At 49.4% G+C, this 23,864-nt stretch overlaps 1 protein-coding gene across 1 annotated transcript; it reads right to left on the bottom strand.

The window, feature by feature from the left end:
* Positions 1-339: 339 nt before the first annotated feature.
* YBX2 (Y-box binding protein 2) lies at positions 340-16,204 on the bottom strand. The gene is made up of 10 exons (XM_039337911.1): positions 15,884-16,204; positions 13,880-13,943; positions 11,008-11,041; positions 8,258-8,347; positions 7,851-8,138; positions 6,097-6,209; positions 4,094-4,268; positions 2,738-2,917; positions 2,425-2,517; positions 340-588 (listed from the first exon to the last, which is right to left on the bottom strand). The coding sequence occupies exons 1-9, from the start codon at positions 16,023-16,025 to the stop codon at positions 2,467-2,469; spliced, it is 1,137 nt and encodes a 378-aa protein (XP_039193845.1). The 5' UTR covers positions 16,026-16,204; the 3' UTR covers positions 340-588; positions 2,425-2,466.
* Between the last annotated feature and the right edge of the window lie 7,660 nt (positions 16,205-23,864).

Genomic DNA, 23,864 nt, shown 5'->3' with positions numbered 1-23,864 from the left:
TTTCCCTTGGTTTTAAGTCTTGCCAAACCGAGTCTTGCCCGCACACCCCTCCCCGTGACCGTCACCAGGAAGATTTTGGGGACAGCTTTTCAGAGCAAAGATGGCGACGGAAGAAACCCTGCCTCCAAGTTTAAAAAGACCTTTTTAATGGCCGACAGAAAAACGGGGGACGTACGCAAGCTCTGTGCAAAGTTTTTTTTTTTTTTTTTGTCTTTTTACTGACGCCCAAACTGCACACAACGGTTCACACGGGGGGGGTGTTCTTCAAACAATGTGGGGTGGGGGGAGGAGAAAAAAAAATTAACTCAAGATTTAACAGCCAGTTTTTCATTTTCTCTCTTTTTTTTTCCCTTTTAAACTGGCAAAACTGTGGGGAGGAAACAGACAAACCCCTCTGAAGTGTTGTTTTTTTTTTAAAGCAAAGTTTTTTCCCCCCACCCCGGTCAGGTTTATCCTTTTTTCTTTCTTTCTTTCTTTTTTTAACATTTTAGGGCTTGAACAGCAGCAAAGAGGGTTTAATTGGTGAAGTCTGGGGTCTCTTCAAGTGCAGGATGAGGTAACTTGGGTTTGGAGGCACATTCTGGATACCTGCCAAAGGAAGGAAAGGTAAAAATCAGACAACGATGGAGGAGGTTTGTAGGAAGCTGAAAAAAAAACCAGGTTTATTATTGTTTTCCACACACACACACACACCCCAAAAATAATCTTGGTGCATTTGAGAAACGCCCAGCCAAGGAAGCATCAGGAGAAAGAAATCGGCTCTGTTTTTTAAAAAAAACATTTAACCCCCTTCCTTTGCATTCCTTTTTTTTCCCTACAAATTTTATTGATTTTTCTAATACAACATTCACGTATTAGAAAAGCAACGTGGCGGCTGAGTTATAATAATTCAGTTTGTCCGAAATGGTATGGGGTTTCCTGCCTGAGCAAGGGGTTGGACTAGATGACCTCCAAGGTCCCTTCCAACTTTATCATTATGATTATCTGCCTGAAATGGTATATAGGGTTTCCTGCCTGAGCAGGACTAGATGACCTCCAAGGTCCCTTCCAACTTTATTATTATTATTATTATTATTATTATTACATACAGATATCACTAGTGCTGATTTCAAATTACTACCATAAACATTTCCTCTCTTTACCTTAATACTGTCCAGATGTAAATTAACACAATTCTTAATCTGTCAATCACACAAAACATCGTTTTCTTATATATATCAATAGTTTTTAGTTTGTATGTATGTATGTATGTATGTGTATACTAATTATTTTAACATACATAATCTTTTAGACAATCAATGACCTAATGATGATGATTATGATACTACTACTACTACTACTAATAATAATAATAATAATAAAGTTGGAAGGGACTTTGGAGGTCATCTAGTCCAACCCCCTGCTCAGGCAGGAAATCCTATAGTATCATTTCGGACAAATGGCTGTCCAGTCTCTTCTTAAAAACTTCCAGTGTTGAAGCATTCACCGCTTCTGGAGGCAGGTGGTTCCACTGATGAATTGTTCTAACTGTCAGGAAGTTTCTCCTTAGTTCTAGGTTGCTTCTCTCCTTGATTAGTTTCCACCCGTTGCTTCTTGTCCTGCCTTCAGGTGCTTTGGAGAATAGCTGGACTCCCTTTTTCCATTTTTAAATTTCCACTAATATTTAAGTTTAATGTTTGGTATTTATCATTCCCAGGATTTCAAATACTCCCGATTGCTCTATCACCATTCCTCACAAAATCTATTATTCAGAACACACGTCTTATCAATTTAACCCCCTTCTCCTTTGCATTCCTGATGTCTGGCAGCTTTCAGACACACACACCCACACACACCCTCCTCAATTTATCAAAACAATTTGTCAAAACAAAAAGATGGGTTCTAAAAAGTTAAAATTCCTGCTGCTCGGAGGGTCCCGACTAAGCAGAGATTTGATGGCAAATCCCTCCCTCTCTTTTCACCCAGCCCGGCGTGACAAATAAACTGGAGTTTAAGGAAGCCACCACCCAAACAAGCTGTAAACAACAACAACACCACCACCAATAAAGTGGGAAGGGACCTGGGAGGTCATCCAGTCCAACCCCCCCTCCCGCTCAGGCAGGAAACCCTATCCCACGTTAGACAAATGAAAGCCCCTTACCCATCAACCCAACCAACAAGCCATAAAAAACAACAACCACAATAAAGTGGGAAGGGACCTGGGAGGTCATCCAGTCCAACCCCCCCCCTCCCGCTCAGGCAGGAAACCCTATCCCACGTCAGACAAATGAAAGCCCCTTACCCATCAACCCAACCAACAAGCCGTAAAAAATAAGCACCACAACAAAGTCGGAAGGGACCTGGGAGGTCATCCAGTCCAACCCCCCCCCTCGCCTGCTCAGGCAGGAAACCCTACCCCGTTTCAGACCAATGGAAGCCCCTTACCAGATCACAGCTCTCGGCATCCCCTCGGTGTGTGCAGGCTCTTCATGCCAGTAAAGCGGGGGCGAGCTCTCCCCCTGGCTCGGGTGTTGAAATCTGCCAAGGCAAAGCCGTGGGTTCAGATTCCGACCCAAATGGGGGAAAAAAATTGCCCTGCTGGCCCAGATGTGGCTCAAGGGCGACCCCTGGTGGCCTGTTGAGGCCTTGCAGGGCCCTTTTGCAGGCCGTGGGGAGAAGCTGGAGATGGGGACTCTCCTTGAGAGCAGAGGGGGGGGGGTTAACCCGGGATTCAAGGCCCCCCCATCCTGTTGCTTACATCCACAAGCTGTTGCTGGATTTCCAGCAGGGGCTGAGCACCCCCTTCCTGGGCTGGGGAAGCAGGCTTGCTGGCTTCGACCACAGTGTCTTGAGCCATCACAGGAGTGCTGGCAGCTGGGGTGTCCCCCCCGGCCGCTGCGGAGCTGGGGGCCGGCGGCTCCTTTGCATTGGCAGTTGCCTAGAGCAAAAGAGGACAGGGCTTGGATTTTGTGGGAAGGGGAGGCGCGGAGAGACCCTGCACAGAAGACGATTGGGTCCATAAAACCTGCACTGAACACGATCGGTCAGTTTCTGGCCCCCGCAGGGCCAGGGAGATTCCCCCCCCCATCCCTCCTCCTTCCTGGCTGATGCGAGCGAAGGCGACTGGGGGGGACGTTTATGCAGCGATCCAAAGTTTGCAAGTTCCAGAAGAAGAAAAGCTGAGAAGAAAAGGAGAAGGGTAAATGAGTCGAAGGAGATCTGCGGATCGCAAACACCAAGGGAAGCAGACGGCCAGGAATTCCTCAATTCCAAAATTAACATTTGAAGGTTTGCTGGAACTGCCATCCCTAAATAGCCTGGGTGTTTGTTTTTTTTTCTCCATTTACACCAGTGGTTCTCCACCTGTGGGTCGGGACCCCATTTGGGGTGGAACGGCCATTTCACGGGGGTCGCCAAACAACGCAGTCCGCCATTTTTTCCCCCCTTTTCCTTAGCTGTGCTCCTCCCTTTTATTCTATTGGCTTTCGAAAGCCAATAGGAATTGTCCAGGCTGTCTCTGTCCTGCTGAGCCTGCCAAAAGTCCCATTCTGCAAACGGTGCTGCACCAGTTGAGTAGTCCTCGACTTACGACCGGTTGAGTAGTCCTCGACTTGACCGGTTGGGGGTCGCGGCATTAAAAAGGTTGAGAACCACTGATTTACACTATTGTTTAATGACAGTTGCTGGTCCCAATTAGCCTTGTCGTTAAGCAAGGACGACCTGAAGCATCACCAGAAGCGAAGAGAATTTAAATCCGTTAAAGAGAAAAAGCAAAATTTGGGGTGGGAGGCCAGACTTTCAAAAAGGCTTTGCCTCCGTCCTGCCTGCCTGGGGGGGTGCCTGTGGATTCTCCAGAATGGAAATCAGGGATCCCTTAGGAGAACCCATCCCCCCAAAATTTGTGGGGTCCAGAGCCGTTCTGGAAAAAATAAAATAAAAAGACCATCGCAAAGACGGCAAAATTTTAACTCGGCCTTGCGGTCCTCACTTGAACTCAGAACAAGGGTGTCAAAATCAGAAGTCGGCTGGGCCGGGTCTCTGAGGCCTTTGGGGCAAGGCCTCGTCCTCCTGCACCCCACCCGTCACCCCCCTCCCCAACGTCCCTGCCCCTCACCTCAGTGGCCGTCTGGCGAGCCACAGATGGCTGCTGGCGTCGACGCTGGAAGTAAGGCCGGTTACGTTGCCGTTGAGGCTCCGGACGGATCCCGTCCGCTGGGGCCTGGGCGGCTTTTGTCTCGCCGTCTCCTCCCTCCGGGGTGGGCTGCTGCGGAGGACGGGGGCGAAAAGGTCTGGGCAGGACACAGAGAGGGGGGGTGGGTGTGAATTAACTGGCAGCCTTCTTCCCCCGTGGAGGAAAAGACGGGGAGGCAAAGAACTGGGGGTGCCCTAGAGCAGAATAAGCTTTCTGCATAGGAAATTCCCTCCAGGAATTGCCCATCGCAATTCCATAATCTCTAGAATAGAATAGAATAGAATAGAATAAAATAGAATAGAATAGAATAGAATAGAATAGAATAGAATAGAATAGAATAGAATAGAAAATTAATAGAAAATAGAGAATAGAATAGAATAGAATAGAATAGAATAGACTATAGAATAAAAAATTAATAGAGAATAGAATAGAATATAGAATAGAAAATTAATAGGGAATAGAGAATAGAATAGAATAGAGAATAGAAAATAGAATAGAATAGAAAATAGAATAGAAAATAGAATAGAAAATTAATAGAGAATAGAATAGAATATAGAATAGAAAATTAATAGAGAATAGAATAGAGAACAGAATAGAAACTAGAATAGAAAATTAAATAGAATAGAATAGAGAATAGAAAATAATAGAATAGAAAATAGAATAGAAAATTAATAGAGAATGGAGAATAGAATAGAATAGAAACTAGAATAGAAAATTAATAGAGAATAGAATAGAATAGAGAATAGAAACTAGAATAGAAAATTAATAGAGAATAGAATAGAATAATAGAAATAGAAATAGAATAGAATAGAATGATAATAGAATAATGATAATAGAATAGAATTAGATTAGAATAGAATAGAATAGAATAGAATAGAATAGAATAGAATAGAATAGAATAGAATAGAATAGAATAGAATAGAGAATAGAGAATAGAGAATAGAAAATAGAAAATAGAAAATAGAAAATAGAAAATAGAATAGGAATTCTTTATTGGCCAAGTGTAATTGGTCTCTGGTGCGGAAGCTCTCAGTGTACATACAAGCAACAAGCGATAAATCATAATCGCAATCATAAAATACCATCATAAATCATAAGACAGACCACTAAATATAACCTTAAATAAAGACATGGTGGCTGGAGAGAGGTAAGAAAGCACTGCCGTTTGCAAAACTTTGGAGCGGCAGGCCTAATCTAAAAGCTTACTAGTGCCTCTCTTAACCTGGGCCACCAGAAGACGGATGGACTTCGACTCCCAGAAGTCCCCAGCCATCAAGAGTTTACCAAAATTCAGCACGGCCAGGACGAGAACAAATGGGATTCCTTTTATCGCATGTTTTGATCCGGGTAACTTTCTTAATAGATGGCGGGAACGCGGCAGACGCAATATACCTTCACTTCAGCAAAGTGGGGGGGGGGGAAAAACGTGACAAGCTACCATTAATAAATAGGTTAAAGGTAAGCTAGCTGGCATGACAATTAGAAGGGAAACGGATAATGCTGGATGGGGAATTCTGGGGGTTGAAGCCCATCCGCCTTCCAGCTGCCCAGGCTGAGATTTAGCAAATTGCTGACTTAGGATGGAGTTATTCTGCTGAATGTTGCTGCGTTACAAGGGCAGAAAAACCTCCCAAATTCCGTTTGTGCCCATTGTTTGAGTGGCACCATGCCCAACCTGGGGCTGGGAATCCTGGGGCTGGGAATCCTGGCTTGTCCCACTGACCCACCTGCCTGGCTGGCAAACTAGCCACTTTTTCTTTCCTAAACCAGCCCTGTGGCCCACAATTCTGCCCTCTTCCCCCCAAACCCGTGAGGACAAATGCGCCGTGCCAAGACAGCCCCATCTTAACCAGGGGAAGGCAAGCTTGGATCCTGGTTAGTTTCCCTGTGTGTGTGTGTGTGTATGTGTGTGGACAAAGTCTTGCCTGCGGTATCTGGGGCGGAACCGAGGTGCCGCGGCTCTCTCGCCCGCCTGGATCTGCTGAGGCTGGTCTCCTTCAGGCTGGGTGGCATCTTTGGGATCTGCGCCGTCAGAGCCCTGGGAAGGGAGAGCAGGATCAGAAGAGGAGAAGAACAGGGCTGGGAGGTCATCTAGTCCAGCCCCCTGCTCAAGCGGGAGCCCCTTACAGAATCATGGAATAACAGAGCTGGAAGGGACCTCGGAGGTCATCAAGTCCAGCCCCCTGCTCAAGCGGGAGCCCCTTACAGAATCATGGAATAACAGAGCTGGAAGGGACCTTGGAGGTCATCTAGTCCAGCCCCCTGCTCAAGCGGGAGCCCCTTACAGAATCATGGAATAACAGAGCTGGAAGGGACCTCGGAGGTCATCTAGTCCAGCCCCCTGCTCAAGCGGGAGACCCTTACAGAATCATGGAATAACAGAGCTGGAAGGGACCTTGGAGGTCATCTAGTCCAGCCCCCTGCTCAAGCGGGAGCCCCTTACAGAATCATGGAATAACAGAGCTGGAAGGGACCTCGGAGGTCATCTAGTCCAGCCCCCTGCTCAAGCGGGAGACCCTTACAGAGTCATAGTACAACCGAGCTGGAAGGGACCTCGGAGGTCATCTAGTCCAGCCCCCTGCTCAAGCGGGAGCCCCTTACAGAATCATGGAATAACAGAGCTGGAAGGGACCTCGGAGGTCATCTAGTCCAGCCCCCTGCTCAAGCGGGAGCCCCTTACAGAATCATAGTACAACCGAGCAGGAAGGGACCTCGGAGGTCATCTAGTCCAGCCCGCTGCTCAAGGGGGAGCCCCTAGTCTGTTCCACACAGCGTAACAACAGAAAAACAGAGCTGGGAGGGATCTGGGAGGTCTTCTAGTCGAACCCCCTGCTCAAGTAGGAAACGCTGTACCATTTCAGACACAAATATATAAAGTAACCAGAACAGAGCTAAAAGGGACCTTGGAGGTCTTCTAGTCCAGCCCCTGCTCAACCCTACGCCGTTCCAGATGGGGTCCGAGCTGAGAGAGATGTCCAGCCTCTGGCACATCTGGAATTCTGGGAGGGCTGGGAAGTGGGGGGGGGGAAATCTCATCAAAGCCCCCCCCCAAAAAAACATCCAAAAGACACATCAGCCAAGCAGGAAGAGAAACAACGGAGCCATGAAACGGCGACAGGGGCAGGATGGCCCGTTCTCCAGGGCCAAATCTGCCCCTCGTCCCAAAAGGTTTCTTCCATCAACAGTGCAAGAAGCCAGCAAAGACCCTTCCCCACCCAGACCCCTCCTCCCACTGCACCCCAAAACCAGGGGAAACCCCCACACAGATCACCCTCAAAACCAAAGACACCGGCTGGGGAAGAGACTTTGGCATAGACCAGTGTTTCTCAACCTGGACAATTTTAAGGCATGTGGACTTCAACTCCCAGAATTCCACAGCCAGCATTGCTGGCTGTGGAATTCTGGGAGTTGAAGTCCACATGCCTTAAAATGGTCAAGTTTGGGAAACGCTGGCATAGACTCTCAGCCTTTGCTTTTGCTGGAGCTGCAAAAGCCCCTTCCCCTTTTTGGGTGTGTGTGTGTTTGTGTGTGGGGGGGTCCAACTGGGTTCATTCTTACCAGAGCAGGACTGGAAGAGGGGAGAGGAGGGAATGATGTGGCACAAAAAGTCCAAAGGACGAAAGAGGGTCTCTTTTTTGACCCCCCCCCCCGGGACCGGCTCTGTAGCCCCCAGACTCACTTCCACCATCTGGGCCTGCTGGGCCTGAGGCCGGGGCCCCCTCACAAATCTCCGGCGGAAGAAAAAAGGCGGGGGGCGCCTCCGGCGTGGGCGCTGCTGTACCGCCTCGTCCGCTCTCTCCCCCTCGCTGACCGTCTCGGCACCCCCCTCGGTCCGGGCACCATCTGGGGGCATCTGGGTCTGCCGGGGACGGGGGACAAACCGGCGGAAGCGACGGCGGTTGGGGGCGTAGCGGCTGCCTTTCACGGGGACCCCGCCGGGGCCGGTGACGTTGGCTGCTTCGGCCCCCTGCGAAAGATTTTTAAAAAAAAAGAAAAAGAGGAGAGGGTCAGTTGGGAGACCCCCCCCCACCCCGTCAACTCTGCTCGGTAGCCGGTGAAGCCACCCACCCACCGCACGGCCCGCACCTTCTCGCCTTCCACCACATCAAACTCCACCGTTTCCCCATCTCCAACACTTCGCAGGAATTTGCGAGGATTGTTTCTCTTGATCGCCGTCTAGGGGGGAAAAAAACCACATGAAAAAGCAGAATGACCTTTGGCGTACGGGCATCCAAGGGTCCAACCTTGGCCACTTGGCAAACAATCCCAGAATTCCCCAGTTCAGCAGTTTTGAGAGGGCAACTTAATAATAATAACAATAATAACAACAACAATAATAGTAGTAGTAGTAGTAGTAGTAGTAGTAAAGTTGGAAGGGACCTTGGAGGTCATCTAGTCCAACCCCCTGCTCAGGCAGGAAACCCTACACCATTTCAGACAAATGGCTGTCCAGTCTCTTCTTTAAAACTTCCAGTGTTGGAGAAGGGAGGGAGGGAGGGAGGGAGGAAGGAAGGAAGGAAGGAAGGAAGGAAGGAAGGAAGGAAGGAAGGAAGGAAGGAAGGAAGGAAGAATAACAGACTCGGAAGGGACCTTGGAGGTCACCTAGTCCAACCCCCTGCTCAGGCAGGAAACCCCATACCATTTCAGACAAATGGCTGTCCAGCCTCTTCTTAAAAACTTTCAGTGTTGGAGCACTCACTGCTTCTGGAGGCAGGTTGTTCCACCGGTTAATTGTTCTCACTGTCAGGAAGTTTTTCCTTAGTTCTAGGTTGCTTCTCTCCTTGATTAGTTTCCACCCATTGCTTCTTATCCTGCCTTCAGGCGCTTTGGAGAATAGCTTGACTCCCTCTTCTTTGGGGCAGCCCCTGAGTTACTGGAAGACTGCTATCATGTCCCCCCTCGTCCTTCGCTTCATTAAACTAGACATCCCCAATTCCAGCAACCGTTCCTTATATGTTTTAGCCTCCAGTCCCCTGATCCTCTTTGTTGCTCTTCTCTGTACTCTTTCTAGAGTCTCAACATCTTTTTTAATTAATTTAATTAATTAAATAAATAATTTTTAAATTAATTAAATTTAAATTAATTAATTTTAATTAATTTAACTTTCTTAATTAGACGAGGGGAACGCAGTAGGACATAACAGACCTGGACTTCAGCAAAGTGCAACAGTAAGTAAATAAAATAACCCAGGACAAGGTCAATTCAGATTGAAAGGTTGGCGAGATGACTGCTGGATTCTGGGAGTTGAAATCCACAGCGGTTAAAAGTGGCCAGGGTTGGACATCCCTGATGTACATGGTGCTAAGTTCCCAAGCCTGCAGGTGTGCACATGTCTAGCGAAAAGCCAAAAACCTGGCACCCGTTCTGTTTATCTAAACCAATTAAATAAACCAAGGGATTGTGGGCATGCTACAAATTCTAAAACTGGAAAACAGCCAAGGCAAATCACCATTTACAAAACCAATTAAATAAACCAAGTGATCCTGGGCGGGTTACAAAGCTAAGGCTGCAAAATCAATTAACGCAAATTATCGTTACAAACAAGATAATTGAGGACTGGCTAAATATATATATATATATATATATATATATATATATATATATATATATATATATATCGTTTAAAGCATCTGGAAAAATAAATGCAAGATAATTTAAACCTAACTAAGAGTAAAGTTGAATAACGAGCTGTACCGGACTTTGGGGCACAACAGAGAAGTTTTAAAAAGTTGTGAGAAGGCCAGCGGGATCGGGACGTGTATCCCTGGTTGTGGGCTTTGACAATTAAGACTTGGACAAGTCAGTTAGCCAACTGCACAAAAAATGGGAGACCGCCCATTTTTTTTTTTTTTTTTGCAAGGCAGGCAATTAAGAACTGGCAAGCCGGGCGAAGGACAGACGTGCAATTAAACGAGGGAGTTCGTTACTATCCGAGGGAGGGAGATAAGGATATCAGCGAGTCCCAGGGGGGACCGCTAAATTGTGCTGAATTGGTGCTGTTGCTGGCTGAGAGAGGAATTATTGGGTTGGCAGGAATTATTAGGAGAGCCCCTGAAAGGTGGGCTTTTTAAACTGAAAAAAACAGTAAGCCGAAAAGCGAAACCGAGTTGACGGATAAATTTTATAATAGTAGTAGTAGTAAAGTTGGAAGGGACCTTGGAGGTCATCTAGTCCAAGCCCCTGCTCGGGCAGGAAATCCTACACCATTTCAGACAAATGGCTGTCCAGTCTCTTCTTAAAAACTTCCAGTGTTGGAGCATTTACTGCTTCTGGAGGCAGGTGGTTCCACTGGTTAATTGTTCTCACTGTCAGGAGGTTTCTCCTTAGTTCTAGGTTGCTTCTCTCCTTGATTGGTTCCCACCCGTTGTTTCTTGTCCTGCCTTCAGGCGCTTTGGAAAATAGCTTAATTCCCTCTTCTTTATGGCAGCCCCTGAGATATTGGAATACTGCTATCATGTCCCCCCTTGTCCTTCTCTTCGTTAAACTAGACATACCCAATTCTAGCAACCGTTCCTTGTATGTTTTAGCCTCCAGTCCCCTAATCATCTTTGTTGCTCTTCTCTGTTTTTAATGCTGGGCATTATTTTGCATCTGTGTTGGTAACTTTGGCAACTTTCAGATCTGTGGGCTTCAACTCCCAGAATTGGACATCCTTGGACATCCCCGAATCTAAAGGAAAGGTTAACTGTTGATCTAAGCAAGGATCAATTTTAACACCAACATTTCTCAAAATTTCCTCGCTTTGACCAAGGTGAAGGCTTAAAGGGAGCAGTGACATGGGGGGAAAAAAAAGGAAATTAAAAAGGAAATTACATTACACGATGCTTAGTTCTTACCTGGTGCACAAACACATCCTCTTTGGTATCATTCCTGCAAAGGAGGGGGGGAGAGAGAGAGAGAAAGGGGAAAAAATAGAAACTTTGAAATCCTTAATCGGGCTGAGCTTTGTTTGCATCGAACCAGGACTAAAATTACGAGGGAAATTGGGAGCTTTAAGGAGACCTACCAGCCCCGTCTCCAAATTCTACTCCATTTATGCTTGGCCAAAGCACTGGAAAACCCGGGAACCTGGTCTAGCTAGAAACCAACATCCAAAAGATGTCAGCTTGATCAAAGCTTATGCCGACTAATTAAAGGAATGAAGGTCACCGATAAGCCTGGTTTATCTCTCTTCAAAGGGGACGGCATCCAATTAGCCTTTGTCCCCAAATTGATTATAAATTTGTTTTCGGGTTGTTGTTTTTTTTTTTTTTTTGCAACTTGATGCCTCTTCTGCACAGAGAGGCCCAGCGTGAAAGTTTTAAATCTTCCAAGCCACAGGAGGGGGAAAAAAAGTCCCTCCGTTTCCAGTGGAATTCTACCAGGAAGGAGTACTGGCTCCGCCCAAATAAAAGAAGCAAGCCAACAGAAAGATACACGGAATATTCGTAGCTCAGGAATTGGACTGTGGGGCTCCTCAGCGCTCTCTGAGCTGGGTGGTTTTCTTGCAGACGTCTCATGACCCAGCTAGGTAACCTCATCAGTGCTAGAAGGGGCTGTATACAAACAGAGAGCACATCCTCTTCCCTTCTAGCGCTGGTGACGTTACCTAGTTGGGTTATGAAATGTCTGCAAGAAAACCATCCAGTTCAGAGAGCACCATGGACTCCATAGTCCTCCTCCTCCTCCTTCTCCCCTTTCTCCTCCCCCCACCCACTCCTTTCTGGCCCCGATGATGTTACTTAGTTGGGTCATGAAATGTCTGCAAGAAAATCACCAAGTTCAGAGAGCACCAAGGATCCCACAGTCCTCCTCCACCTCCTTCTCCTTCTCCCTCCATTCTGCAAACCCACCCACCCCCTTCTAGCACTGATGAAGTTCCCTAGCTGGGTCCTAAAATGTCTGCCAGAAAAGCAGCAAGCTCAGAGAGCACCATGGACCCTACAGTCCCCCTCCCCCTCCCCTTTGCCTTCCTCCTCCTCCTCCTCCTCCTCCCTCCATGCTGCAAACCCACCCACCCCCTTCTAGCACTGATGATGTTCCCTAGCTGGGTCCTAAAACGTCTGCCAGAAAACCAGCAAGCTCAGAGAGCACCAAGGACCCCACAGTCCCCCTCCCCCTCCCCTTTGCCTTCCTCCTCCTCCTCCTCCTCCTCCTCCTCCTCCTCCTCCTCCTCCTCCTCCTCCTCCTCCTCCTCCTCCTTCCATTTTGCAAACCCACCCACCCCCTTCTAGCACTGATGATGTTCCCTAGCTGGGTCCTAAAACGTCTGCCAGAAAACCAGCAAGCTCAGAGAGCACCAAGGACCCCACAGTCCTCCTCCACCTCCTTCTCCTTCTCCCTCCATGCTGCAAACCCACCCACCCCCTTCTAGCACTGATGATGTTCCCTAGCTGGGTCCTAAAACGTCTGCCAGAAAACCAGCAAGCTCAGAGAGCACCAAGGACCCCACAGTCCCCCTCCCCCTCCCCTTTGCCTTCCTCCTCCTCCTCCTCCTCCTCCTTCCATTTTGCAAACCCACCCACCCCCTTCTAGCACTGATGATGTTCCCTAGCTGGGTCCTAAAACGTCTGCCAGAAAACCAGCAAGCTCAGAGAGCACCAAGGACCCCAGGGAAAGAGAACTTTGTGACTTTGCTGGAAGCCTTGCCCCATCAGCCTGGTCCCAAAAGCAGGGCACAGGGGCCTGGGGCGCTTCGCCCCTTCCCTAAAGCATAAGCAGAGCAGCCCAAGGGGGCATCTTGGTACAAGGACAGACCCCAGAGATAAGGCCTGCCGGCTATTCCAACTTGGCCCGGCTAGCTGTTTGCTTAAGGCCACCTCCGACAAACATTGGTCTCTCTGGCAGGGCAGCCCAGCAAGCCAGCTTTCACAAACCACACAAACTGGGGGTGGGAAAAAACGACAACAACGATAGCAGGTCATCTGACCAGCCGTCACCTTTGCCAGGTAAACTTTGGTCTCCTGACTCAGTTGCTTTTCTCCCCAGGAGAAGGAAGTTGACACGAAGTAGGAGCTCTGAGCTTCTCCAGACAAGCCACCTTTGGGAGTTAATTTAGGCTTCAGACAAGCCGCCTTTGGGAGTTAATTTAGGCTTGACCCACGCCGTGACCACAGTAGGGGTAGAAATGCCAAAACCCCCGGGGGGATCGGGCCCCATCTTGAATTATAACACACACACACACACACACACACACACACACACACACACCCTCCCCCACTAAGGAAGGCCAGCTTGTTACAAAGAACCACCCCAATGGAGAGAATCTCCTGGTTGGGTTCTTCATTGGACCCCCAAAGTTAACAGCTGAACACGGCCAACAAGTGGCTTAATTAACCATGATTAAACCATGATGAATTTTGTGGTTGTTTTTTTTTTCTTTAAACCTTCCCCTCCCCATTGCAAGACAAGCAAAGATAATGTCCATCCAGACCAGGTGTGTGTGGGGGGGGGTGTCTTCAAACGTGGCCACTTTTAAGACTGGTGGACTTCAACTCCCAGAATGGTGGGAGTGGCTGAGTTAGAAGACCCCCTGACCTGGAGGCTTTGTAAATAAAATAAAATAAAATAAAATAAAATAAAATAAAATAAAATAATAAAATAAAATAAAATAATAAAATAATAAAATAAAATAAAATAATAAAATAAAATAAAATAAAATAAAATAAAACCCCTCCCAGTTAAAAGGTTTTTGCTTTTTTTACACCTTCCAGGAGGGGGAAAACTCACCTGTTTATAAATCCATAGCCATTGCGGACGTTGAACCACTTCACAGTGCCCTGTACCTGGGTGGCTGGAAGCCGAGGGGGGGGGGATCAGGGAAGAAAGAGAGAAGACTGGTGACACTGGCCAAAGGACCTTTCTGTGCCCCCCCCCCCGAAAAAAAGAGCTGCTAGTTTTGGAGCCATTTTCCTCCCCCTGCCCCCCCCCCAAGGCCAGCTGGAGCCCATCATCCTGGTCAAGGACACCCGGCTGGCTGTTGATATCCTGGCCTCTTGGTAGCTGGGGGAGTCTTAGCAGCCTCTGGAACTCCCAGACACGTGAGAGCACCTGCCACCCGCTCATTGCGGACCCCACGCTGGGGAATTAGGGGAGGGGGCTCGGGGGACTAAGGCTTGCTCCAAAAAGCAAGCGAATCGGTGCAATTCGGAGCAAGAAAGACCCCCCCCAAGCGCAGCGCAAGTTCCAGTTTTCAGCGGGACCCCCGGCCTCCCTCCCCCTCCCCCCTCCCCGGACTGTTCCTCCCCGCCTCCCCTTCGCCAGTCCGGGAAAGCAGCCGCCGCGGCTTACCCCGCCGCCCATCATGCCCAGCCGCGCAGTCCCGAAGTCAGCACGGTTTCTCGAGAAAGTCCACCCTCCGCGCGGCTGGAAATGGGAACTGTAGTCCTGCGCCGCGCCGCCCCCCCTCCTCCTCCTCCTCCAGTTTGAGAAAACTCCCGCGGCTGCCCCGCGACCCATCATGCCCAGCCGCGCAGTCCCGAGGATAGAGGCGTGCTCTGGCTGCTCCGAAGCCCACCTTCCGCGTGGCTGGAAATGGGAACTGGAGTCCTGTGACCCCCCCCCCGTCCAAACCGTCCAGTTGGGAAAAGCGCCCTGAAAAACTCATCATGGCCAGCCGGCCGCCAGAAAGTTCACCTCCCACGACTCCGGCTGATGGGACCTATAGTCCTGCGCCACCACCCGCCAGTCCGGACAAGCGGCGTGAAAACCCATCATGCCCAGCCGGCCGCCAGAGAGCCCACCTGCGGCGACTCCGGATGATGGGACTCCTGCGGCGCCCCCACTTCCCACCCGCCAGTCCGGACAAGCGCCGGGAAAAAAACCATCATGCCCAGCCGCAGCGTGGCCAGAAAGCTCACCTCCCACGCCTCCGGACGACGGGACCTGTAGTCCTCTCCCATCCGGGAAAAACCCATCACGCCCAGCCGCAGCGGTGGCCAGAAAAGCTGGACTCCTGCGCCAGCCCATACCCGCCAGTCCGGACAAGCGCCGGGAAAAACCCATCACGCCCAGCCGCAGCGGACGGCCAGCCAGCTCGCCTGCCGCCACTCCGGACGATGGGACCTGTAGTCCTCTCCCATCCGGGAAAAACCCATCACGCCCAGCCGCAGCGGTGGCCAGAAAAGCTGGCCTGCCGTCCCGCGGGACGATGGGACCTGTAGTCCTCCCCCACCCGGGAAAAACCCATCACGCCCAGCCGCAACGGTGGCCGGAAAAGCTGGCCTGCCGTCCTTCCGGACGATGGGACCTGTAGTCCTCCCCCACCCGGGAAAAGCCCATCGTGCCCAGCCGCAGTGGTGGCCAGGAAAGCTGGCCTGCCGTCCCTCCGGACGATGGGACCTGTAGTCCTCCCCCACCCGGGAAAAGCCCATCGTGCCCAGCCGCAGCGGTGGCCAGCCAGCTCGCCTGCCGTCCCTCCGGACGATGGGACCTGTAGTCCTCCCCCACCCGGGAAAAGCCCATCGTGCCCAGCCGCAGCGGTGGCCAGAAAGTTGGCCTGCCGTCCCTCCGGACGATGGGACCTGTAGTCCTCCCCCACCCGGGAAAAACCCATCACGCCCAGCCGCAGCGGACGGCCAGCCAGCTCGCCTGCCGTCACTCCGGACGATGGGACCTGTAGTCCGGGCGACGCCGGGCGGCCGCCCACGCGAGGGTCTCCGCCCGCCCCGCCCCGCGTCCTTCCTTCTCTCCCCCCCCCCGGCAACGGCTCCTCCCGCGGCCCCGCCCCCTCACCTAGGACGCGCTTGGCCGCCTGGCTCCGAGCCGGGACGCCCCCGGTGGGCGCCGCCGCTTTGGCCACGCCGGCCGCGGGCTCCCCCGCGGGAATCTCGCCGGTGGCGGGAAGGGCCCCGCCGCTCTCCGCCTCGCTCAGCATCCCCGCGCCGGTGCTGCTGCCGCCGCCGCCCGTTGGTGCCTCCGCCGCCGCCGCCGCTGCTCCGGCCGCCGAACCCGCGCCTCGTGCCCGGGGACACACCCTCGCTCCTCGCGCCGCCCCCGCCCAATCAGCAACGGCCGCTCCCGCCGGCCCCTCGCCCACGCGCGCGCCCGCCAATCGCCTGCCGCCGCCGCCCACCACCACCGGCCGCTACCTGGCCTTTTATGCCCCGCCCGGACACGCCCCCCGCGCCGCCCCATTGGCCGCCCGCCCGCCCCGCCCCGACCAGGTGTGGGGCGCCCCCCACGTGGGGGGGGCAGCTGCAGGTGGGGCTGCCTGCCCGAGCGGAGCCCGGACGGCGGGAGGGAGGGAGGGGGGAAGAGAGGGGAGGGGAAGGGGGGCTCTCTGAGCTTTGGGGTGGGGGTGGGGGGGTCTTTCTTCTGGCAGACGTCTCGGGGCCCGACTAGGGAACGTCATCCGGGTTGGCGGGAGGGAGGTTGGCAGGAGGACTGTAGGGGCTTCGCTGCTTTCTGAGCTTTAGACGGGGGGGGGGTCTTCAGGCAGACGTTTCGGGAGCCGACTAGGGAACATCATGAATGATGGAAGGGAGGGGGGTTTGCGAGGAGGAGGAGGACGACGATGACGACGACTGTGGGGGGTCCTTGGTGCTCTCTGAGCTGCGGGGGGGGGTTGTTCTTGCAGACGTTTCATGACCCAACTAGGGAACATCATCAGTTCTAGACGGGAGTGGGATGTGCGGAGAGGAGGGGGAGGGGGAGGGGAGGGGGAGGAGGAGGACTGTGGGGTCCTGGGTGCTCTCTGAGCTGGGAGTTTTTCCTTGCAGACGTTTCATGACCCAACTAGGGAACATCATCAATGTTTGACGGGAGTGGGATGTGCAAGAGGAGGAGGAGGAGGAGGAGAAAGAGGAGGACTGTGAGGTCCTGGGTGCTCTCTGAGCTGGGTTTTTTTTCCCTTGCAGACGTTTCATGACCCAACTAGGGAACATCATCAACGTTTGACAGGAGTGGGATGTGTGGAGAGGAGGAGGAGGACGAAGGGGAGGGGGAGGAGGAGAATTGGGGGGTCCTGGGTGCTCTCTGAGATGGGTGGGTTTCTTGCAGACGTTTCATGACCCAACTAGGGCACATCATCAGTGCCAGAAGGGGGTTGTGGAGGAGGAGGAGATGGGGGGGGGCTGTGGTGTCCTGGCTGCTCTCTGAGCTTTGGGGGGGGGGTCTTCAGAGAGGGGGAGGAGAGAGGAGGAGGAGTAGTGGGAGAGGGAGCAGGTGGACTCTGGGGACTGGGGGCTCTCTGAGCTTGGGGGTGGGGGGGTCTTCAGGTCGACGTTTCAGCACCTGACTAGGGAACATCATCACGGCTAGAAGGGAGGGAGGTTTGGGGGGGGAAGAGGGGGAGGAGGACTGTGGGGGTCTTCCGTGCTTTCTGAGCTTTGAGCGGGGGTCTTCAGGCAGACGTTTCAGCACCTGACTAGGGAACATCATGAATGGTGGAAGGGGCGGGGGTTTGCAGGAGGAGGGGGCAGGAAGAGGAAGAGGAAGAGGAGGAGGACTTGTGGGGTCCTGGGTGCTCTCTGAGCTTGGCATGGGGGGGGGTCTTCTGGCAGACTTTTCGGGGCCCACCTAGGGAACATCATCAGTGCTAAAAGGGAGGGAGGTTTGGGGGGAGGAGGAGGAGGAGGAAGAAGGCTTTGGGGTCCCTGGTGTTGTCTGAACCTGGTGGTTCCCTCTCAGACGTTCCATGACCCAGCTAGGCACCCCCATCCCCACTACCCCAGAGTTTTTTCCCGCGGGTGGGGCGTCCGCGACCCTCAGCGCCCCAAAGCCTGCGAGAAAGCAGCCGAGTACCCCCAGCCCAGAAATCCGGATCTACAAATCCTCTTTCCTCTTCGCGTGCATTTCCTCGTGTTTGCCTGCGTACGCGTGCATTCGCGTGTCTTTCCTCGCGTTTGCATCGATTTACGTGCATTGGCACGGCCACGCCCCCTCCCCCCCCCCGTGGGCCGGAGCTGGGCTCGATCGGATGGCCTCGCCGTGCCGCTTTTCCCCTCAAAAAAGTTGGGTCGGGGGTGGCCTGCGAAGGGGCGGGGGAAGAGCGGGCGTGGACGGGGGCGGGGCTTACTTCCGAGTAGAGACCCCGGTTGAAGCGGGGCGGCGCCTCCGGGTCCCGTGAAGCGCTTCGAATGTGCTGCGTTCACACGAACACGCTTCCTCGGATCCGTCCCGTTTCGGGACCTGGGGTCGTCGGAATGCGCCACCCCGCCAAAACTGGGCTTGATTCGGCCTCGCGTGGAACTCCCCCAGTCGCCCTGGCGTGAAATTCTCTTTTTTCTCAACTTTTGCAAGTTTCGGGCTGGATGAGACCCCAGCCAAAATGCCTGCGAATTGCTGACAAAATAGAGCCTTCGTGCGTTGGACGGCTTTAGGGCTGACCTCGGCTTGTGACCTACAGGTGAGCCGTAGGTTGCTAAACAAGACAGTTGCAAAGAGAGTTTTGGCCCTGCTTTATGACCTGTCTTGTTAAGTGAAACACTGCAGTTGTTAAGTTAGGAGCATGGTCGTTAAGTGAATCCAGCTTCCCCTTGCTTGTCAGGAGGTCACCAAAGGGGGGGTCATGTGACCCCCAGGAACGCTGCTACTGTCATAAATATGAAATGGTATAGGGTTTCCTGCCTGAGCAGGGGGTTGGACTAGATGACCTCCAAGGTCCCTTCCAACTTTATAAATGCCAAATGTCTGAGTAGTTGACCAGGTGAGCACAGGGACGCTGTGACAGTTGTAAGGGTGAAAAACGGCCGTCAGTTGCTTGTTTCAGGGCTGTTCTAACATCGGTCACTAAATGAGGACTAGCTGGAGTGGAAAATGAACTTCGACCGTCTCTGAGCCAGATGCCTGCCTTCATTCTTCATTCTTTTTCAGACATGTAGCTGATTGCAAAGCTTGACAGCTTTGAAGACTTGTAGACTTCAGCTCCCAGAATGCCCCAGCCAGCATGGGGCTGGCTGGGGAATTCTGGGAGTTGCAGTCCATGAGTCTTCCTCTCCCAGGCCTGCTGTAAACCAAGATATTTGCACTTCTAAATACAACCTGATTTTTCTCCCCAGCAGAGCCAACATAAATTAAGGCTAATGTAACAGGGTTAGGAGGAGAGCATTAAAAGAGGGGGGGGGGGAAATGAAGGTTTAAAATGTATTTATTTTTTAATTTATTTATTTGCTTCCTCCCCCACTGTGTATCGTAATCTCCTTTGGGGTGATTTTGGCCAGGTAAAAGTCCAGCCAGCTTGTTTGTCTGGATAACCATTAACCCAGGAGGGTGTGGTGTTCCCTGAGTAGGGAAAAAAATTAGAAAAGCAGCTTGGTCAGTTGGGGACACGCCATTTCCTTGCCTCTGGACGCTGGGAGTCCAAAGTGGCTTGTGTAGCTGATATTGTATTATTAAGTCGATGATTTAAAATGGTGGGAAATAGATAACTCTTAGCAAGTAGAACAAGATCGTGTTCCAATAGATAAAATGTGTGTTTTGGATATTATAGTTTGTTATGAAGTGAGATAAGGGAAAAATCTGGGTGACCCGGAGTCTGAAAAGTATGGACATTAAAGGTTAAATTGGAATATGGATGAGAAGCTAAAAATGATGTAAAATTAATAACAGGATAGGGATCGTTTGTGAAGATTGAATGCAATTAAGACAGGTATAAGCCAAAAATCTATCAGTAAATGCAATAATGGCATTTTTATGGAGTGGATGTAATTAGAAATATACTCGCTTGAATACCAGATAGTGAATGTGAAGGGAAAAAGAGAAGAAATATCTGATGTTGTAACCTGAGATTTGCACTAAGGATTTTGTTCTTGAACTATTGACTAACCTGGTCACCACGCTGCTTTTTAAATACTCAAATGTAAAATTGGAAAATTAATACAAGATTTTATATATATATATAAAGTTGCTTGTGTTGCGTGTCCCATTCATACATTCAACTTAATAATAATGATAATTATAATAATGTTGAAAGGGACCTTGGAGATCATCTAGTCCAACTCCTGCTCAGACAGGAAATCCTACACCATTTCATCATCATCATCATCATCATCATCATTATCATCATAAAAAAGTTGAAAGGGACCTTGGAGGTCATCTAGTCCAACCCCCTACTCAGGCAGGAAACCCTACACCATTTCATAATAATAATAACAACAACAACAGTAATAATAATAAAATAAAGTTGGAAGGGACCTTGGAGGTCATCTAGTCCAACCCCCTGCTCAGGCAGGAAACCCTACACCATTTCATAATAATAACAACAACAATAATAAAATAAAGTTGGAAGGGACCTTGGAGGTCATCTAGTCCAACCCCCTGCTCAGGCAGGAAACCCTACACCATTTCATAATAATAATAATAATAACAACAACAGTAATAATAATAAAATAAAGTTGGAAGGGACCTTGGAGGTCATCTAGTCCAACCCCCTACTCAGGCAGGAAACCCTACACCATTTCATAATAATAATAACAACAACAACAGTAATAATAATAAAATAAAGTTGGAAGGGACCTTGGAGGTCATCTAGTCCAACCCCCTGCTCAGGCAGGAAACCCTACACCATTTCATAATAATAATAATAACAACAACAGTAATAATAATAAAATAAAGTTGGAAGGGACCTTGGAGGTCATCTAGTCCAACCCCCTGCTCAGGCAGGAAACCCTACACCATTTCATAATAATAATAACAACAACAACAGTAATAATAATAAAATAAAGTTGGAAGGGACCTTGGAGGTCATCTAGTCCAACCCCCTGCTCAGGCAGGAAACCCTACACCATTTCATAATAATAACAACAACAATAATAAAATAAAGTTGGAAGGGACCTTGGAGGTCATCTAGTCCAACCCCCTGCTCAGGCAGGAAACCCTACACCATTTCATAATAATAACAACAACAACAATAAAATAAAGTTGGAAGGGACCTTGGAGGTCATCTAATCCAACCCCCTGCTCAGGCAGGAAACCCTATACCAGCGATGGCAAACCTTTTAGAGACCGAGTGCCCAAACTGCAACCCAAAACCCACATGCATCGGCGGGTGCCGGGTGGGTGTGGCCCATTGGGTGGGTGTGGCCCATTGGGTGGGCGTGGCTGCGGTGGTAACGGCAGACTGGGTGGGACTAAAAAGTTCAACTAATCAATTCCAACTTTGCAAGATCTTTTTTTTCCCCCGCGAGAAGTTGAAATTGACTGATTGAAGCTTTTTTTTTTTTTTGTACATGGTGGCGGAGGCCTAAAGCGAAAAGGTTTCATAAAACCAGCTGAAGGCCTAGAACTGGGGCGACGGTGCGGGTGCCCACAGAAAGGGCTCTGAGTGACCCCTCTGGCACCCCTGCCATAGGTTCGCCACCACGGGAATAGAATATAGAATATAGAGTAGAATATAGAATAGAATATAGAATAGAATAGAATAGAATAGGAATAAAGAAATAATAGAATAGAATAGAGAATGGATGAAAATAGAATAGAATAGAATAGAATAGAATAGAATAGAATAGAATAGAATAGAATAGAATAGAATAGAATAGAAGCTGGAAGGGACCTTGGAGTTCTTCTAGTCCATCCCCCTGTACCATCTCAGACAAGCGACTGCCTAGCCTCTTCTTAAAAACTTCCAGTGATGGAGCGCCCACGATTTCTGGTGGCAAGCTGTTCCACTGGTTAATCTCCTCCCTCCTCCCTCCCTCCCTCCCTCCCTCCTCCTTTCTCTTCTCCACAAACCCCACTCCTTTCTAGTCCTGATGTTGTTACCTAGCTTGGTCAGGAAATGTCTACAAGAAAACTGCCAAGCTCAGAGAGCACCAAAGGACTCCATGGTCCTCCTCCCTCCTCGCCAGCTCCACTCCCTTCTAGCACTGATGATGTTCCCTAGTTGGGTCAAGAAACATCTGCAAGGAAACCATCCGGCTCAGGGACCACCCAGGACCCCACAGTTCAACTCAACTCCACCTTGAGCTGCCAATATTCTCTTTACTTAAATCCCCACAAAGTCCCTTCCCGGCTGAGGTTCAGGTGGAGACGTCCAGCATGCTTTAATGCAGTGGTTCTCAACCTTTCTAATGCCGTGACCCCATAATACATTTCCCCATGTTGTGGTGACCCCCAAGTGGGTGTGGCCACCAATAAGAGGGAGTAGGACAGCTAGGGAAAAGGGAAAAAAAATGGCGGACAGCATGGTTTGGCGACCCCCGTGAAATGGTCATTCGACCCCAAATGGGGTCCCGACCCACAGGTTGAGAACCGCTGCTCTAATGGGAGTTGCAGACTGAAAGAGGAGAGAACTTATGGGTAAATTAAAAGTGAAAGAACCCCCCCTCCAGGTGGATCCCTAAAGACCCCTCCCACCAGGTGAATAGGATGTGTAGCAGCCGTGTGTCTCAGCCATGGCCACTTGAAGACGGGTGGATTTCAACTCCCATAATTCAGTGCTGGCTGGGCAGTTGAAATTGAGGTCCATTCATCTTTAAGTGGCTGCCCTTGAGAACCAGCGACTTAGAGCAGGGGTCTTCAAACTTGGCCCTTTGATAACTTGTGGACTTCAACTCCCAGAATTCCTCAGCCAGAGCTGAGAGCTTCTGCACTGGAGACAAATTACACTTGGCCAATAAAGAATTTCTATTCTATTCTATTCTCATTATTCTATTTCTGTTCTATTCTTCTATTCTATTCTAATCATTATTCTATTTTATTCTCATTCTTCTATTCTATTCTATTCTATTCTATTCTATTCTATTCTATTCTATTCTATTCTATTCTAATTATTCTATTTCTGTTCTATTTTTCTATTCTATTCTAATCATTATTCTATTTTATTTCTATTCTCATTCTCATTCTTCTATTCTATTCTCTTATCATTATTCTATTTCTGTTCTATTTTTCTATTCTATTCTAATCATTATTCTATTCTATTCTCATTCTTCTATTCTATTATCATTATTATATTTCTGTTCTATTTTTCTATTCTATTCTAATCATTATTCTATTCTATTCTCATTCTTTTATTCTATTCTCTTATCATTATTATATTTCTGTTCTATTTTTCTATTCTATTCTAATCATTATTCTACTCTATTCTATTCTATTCTATTCTCATTCTTCTATTCTATTATCATTATTATATTTCTGTTCTATTTTTCTATTCTATTCTAATCATTATTCTATTCTATTCTCATTCTCATTCTTCTATTCTATTCTCTTATTATTATATTTCTGTTCTATTTTTCTATTCTATTCCAATCATTATTCTATTTTATTTCTATTCTATTCTTATCATTACTATTCTATTCTATTCTACTCTATTCTGTTCTATTGTCATTATTCTATTCTATTCTGTTATTATTCTATTTCTGTTCTATTTATTATTCTATTCTAATCATTCTATTTCTATTCTATTCTTATCATTATTCTATTCTATTCTACTCTATTTGTTATTCTATTCTAATCATTATTCTCTTCTCTTCTCAATTCTAGTTTGCATGGCAAACTGTGGTTTATTCAATTATCCCAATTCTGCTGGCCACACACACAACGTATACTGAAGGGCACACACGCACAAAGTGTGTTGGCAGAACATGACTGGTGGCTTGTACTTTGTACGGGGCTGGCTGGCACATTCTGCCCTCTGCTGTCCAGATACTCTGCACACTCTAGGCTGGTCCTGGTTTTCCGCCTGCACTTTAGACATGCTCCATTATTTAGAGGGGCAACAGGGTGAGAATGAAGACACGGCCTGAACTGTGGCACCACGGAGTGTCTTGGTATAGAA

The sequence above is a fragment of the Crotalus tigris genome, unplaced genomic scaffold (genome assembly GCF_016545835.1).
Source record: "Crotalus tigris isolate CLP2741 ecotype Arizona unplaced genomic scaffold, ASM1654583v1 scf7180000017690.20705106771:4171800, whole genome shotgun sequence".
NCBI classification, from domain to species: Eukaryota; Metazoa; Chordata; class Lepidosauria; order Squamata; family Viperidae; genus Crotalus; species Crotalus tigris.
This window is presented reverse-complemented; position numbering and strand designations above follow the sequence as displayed.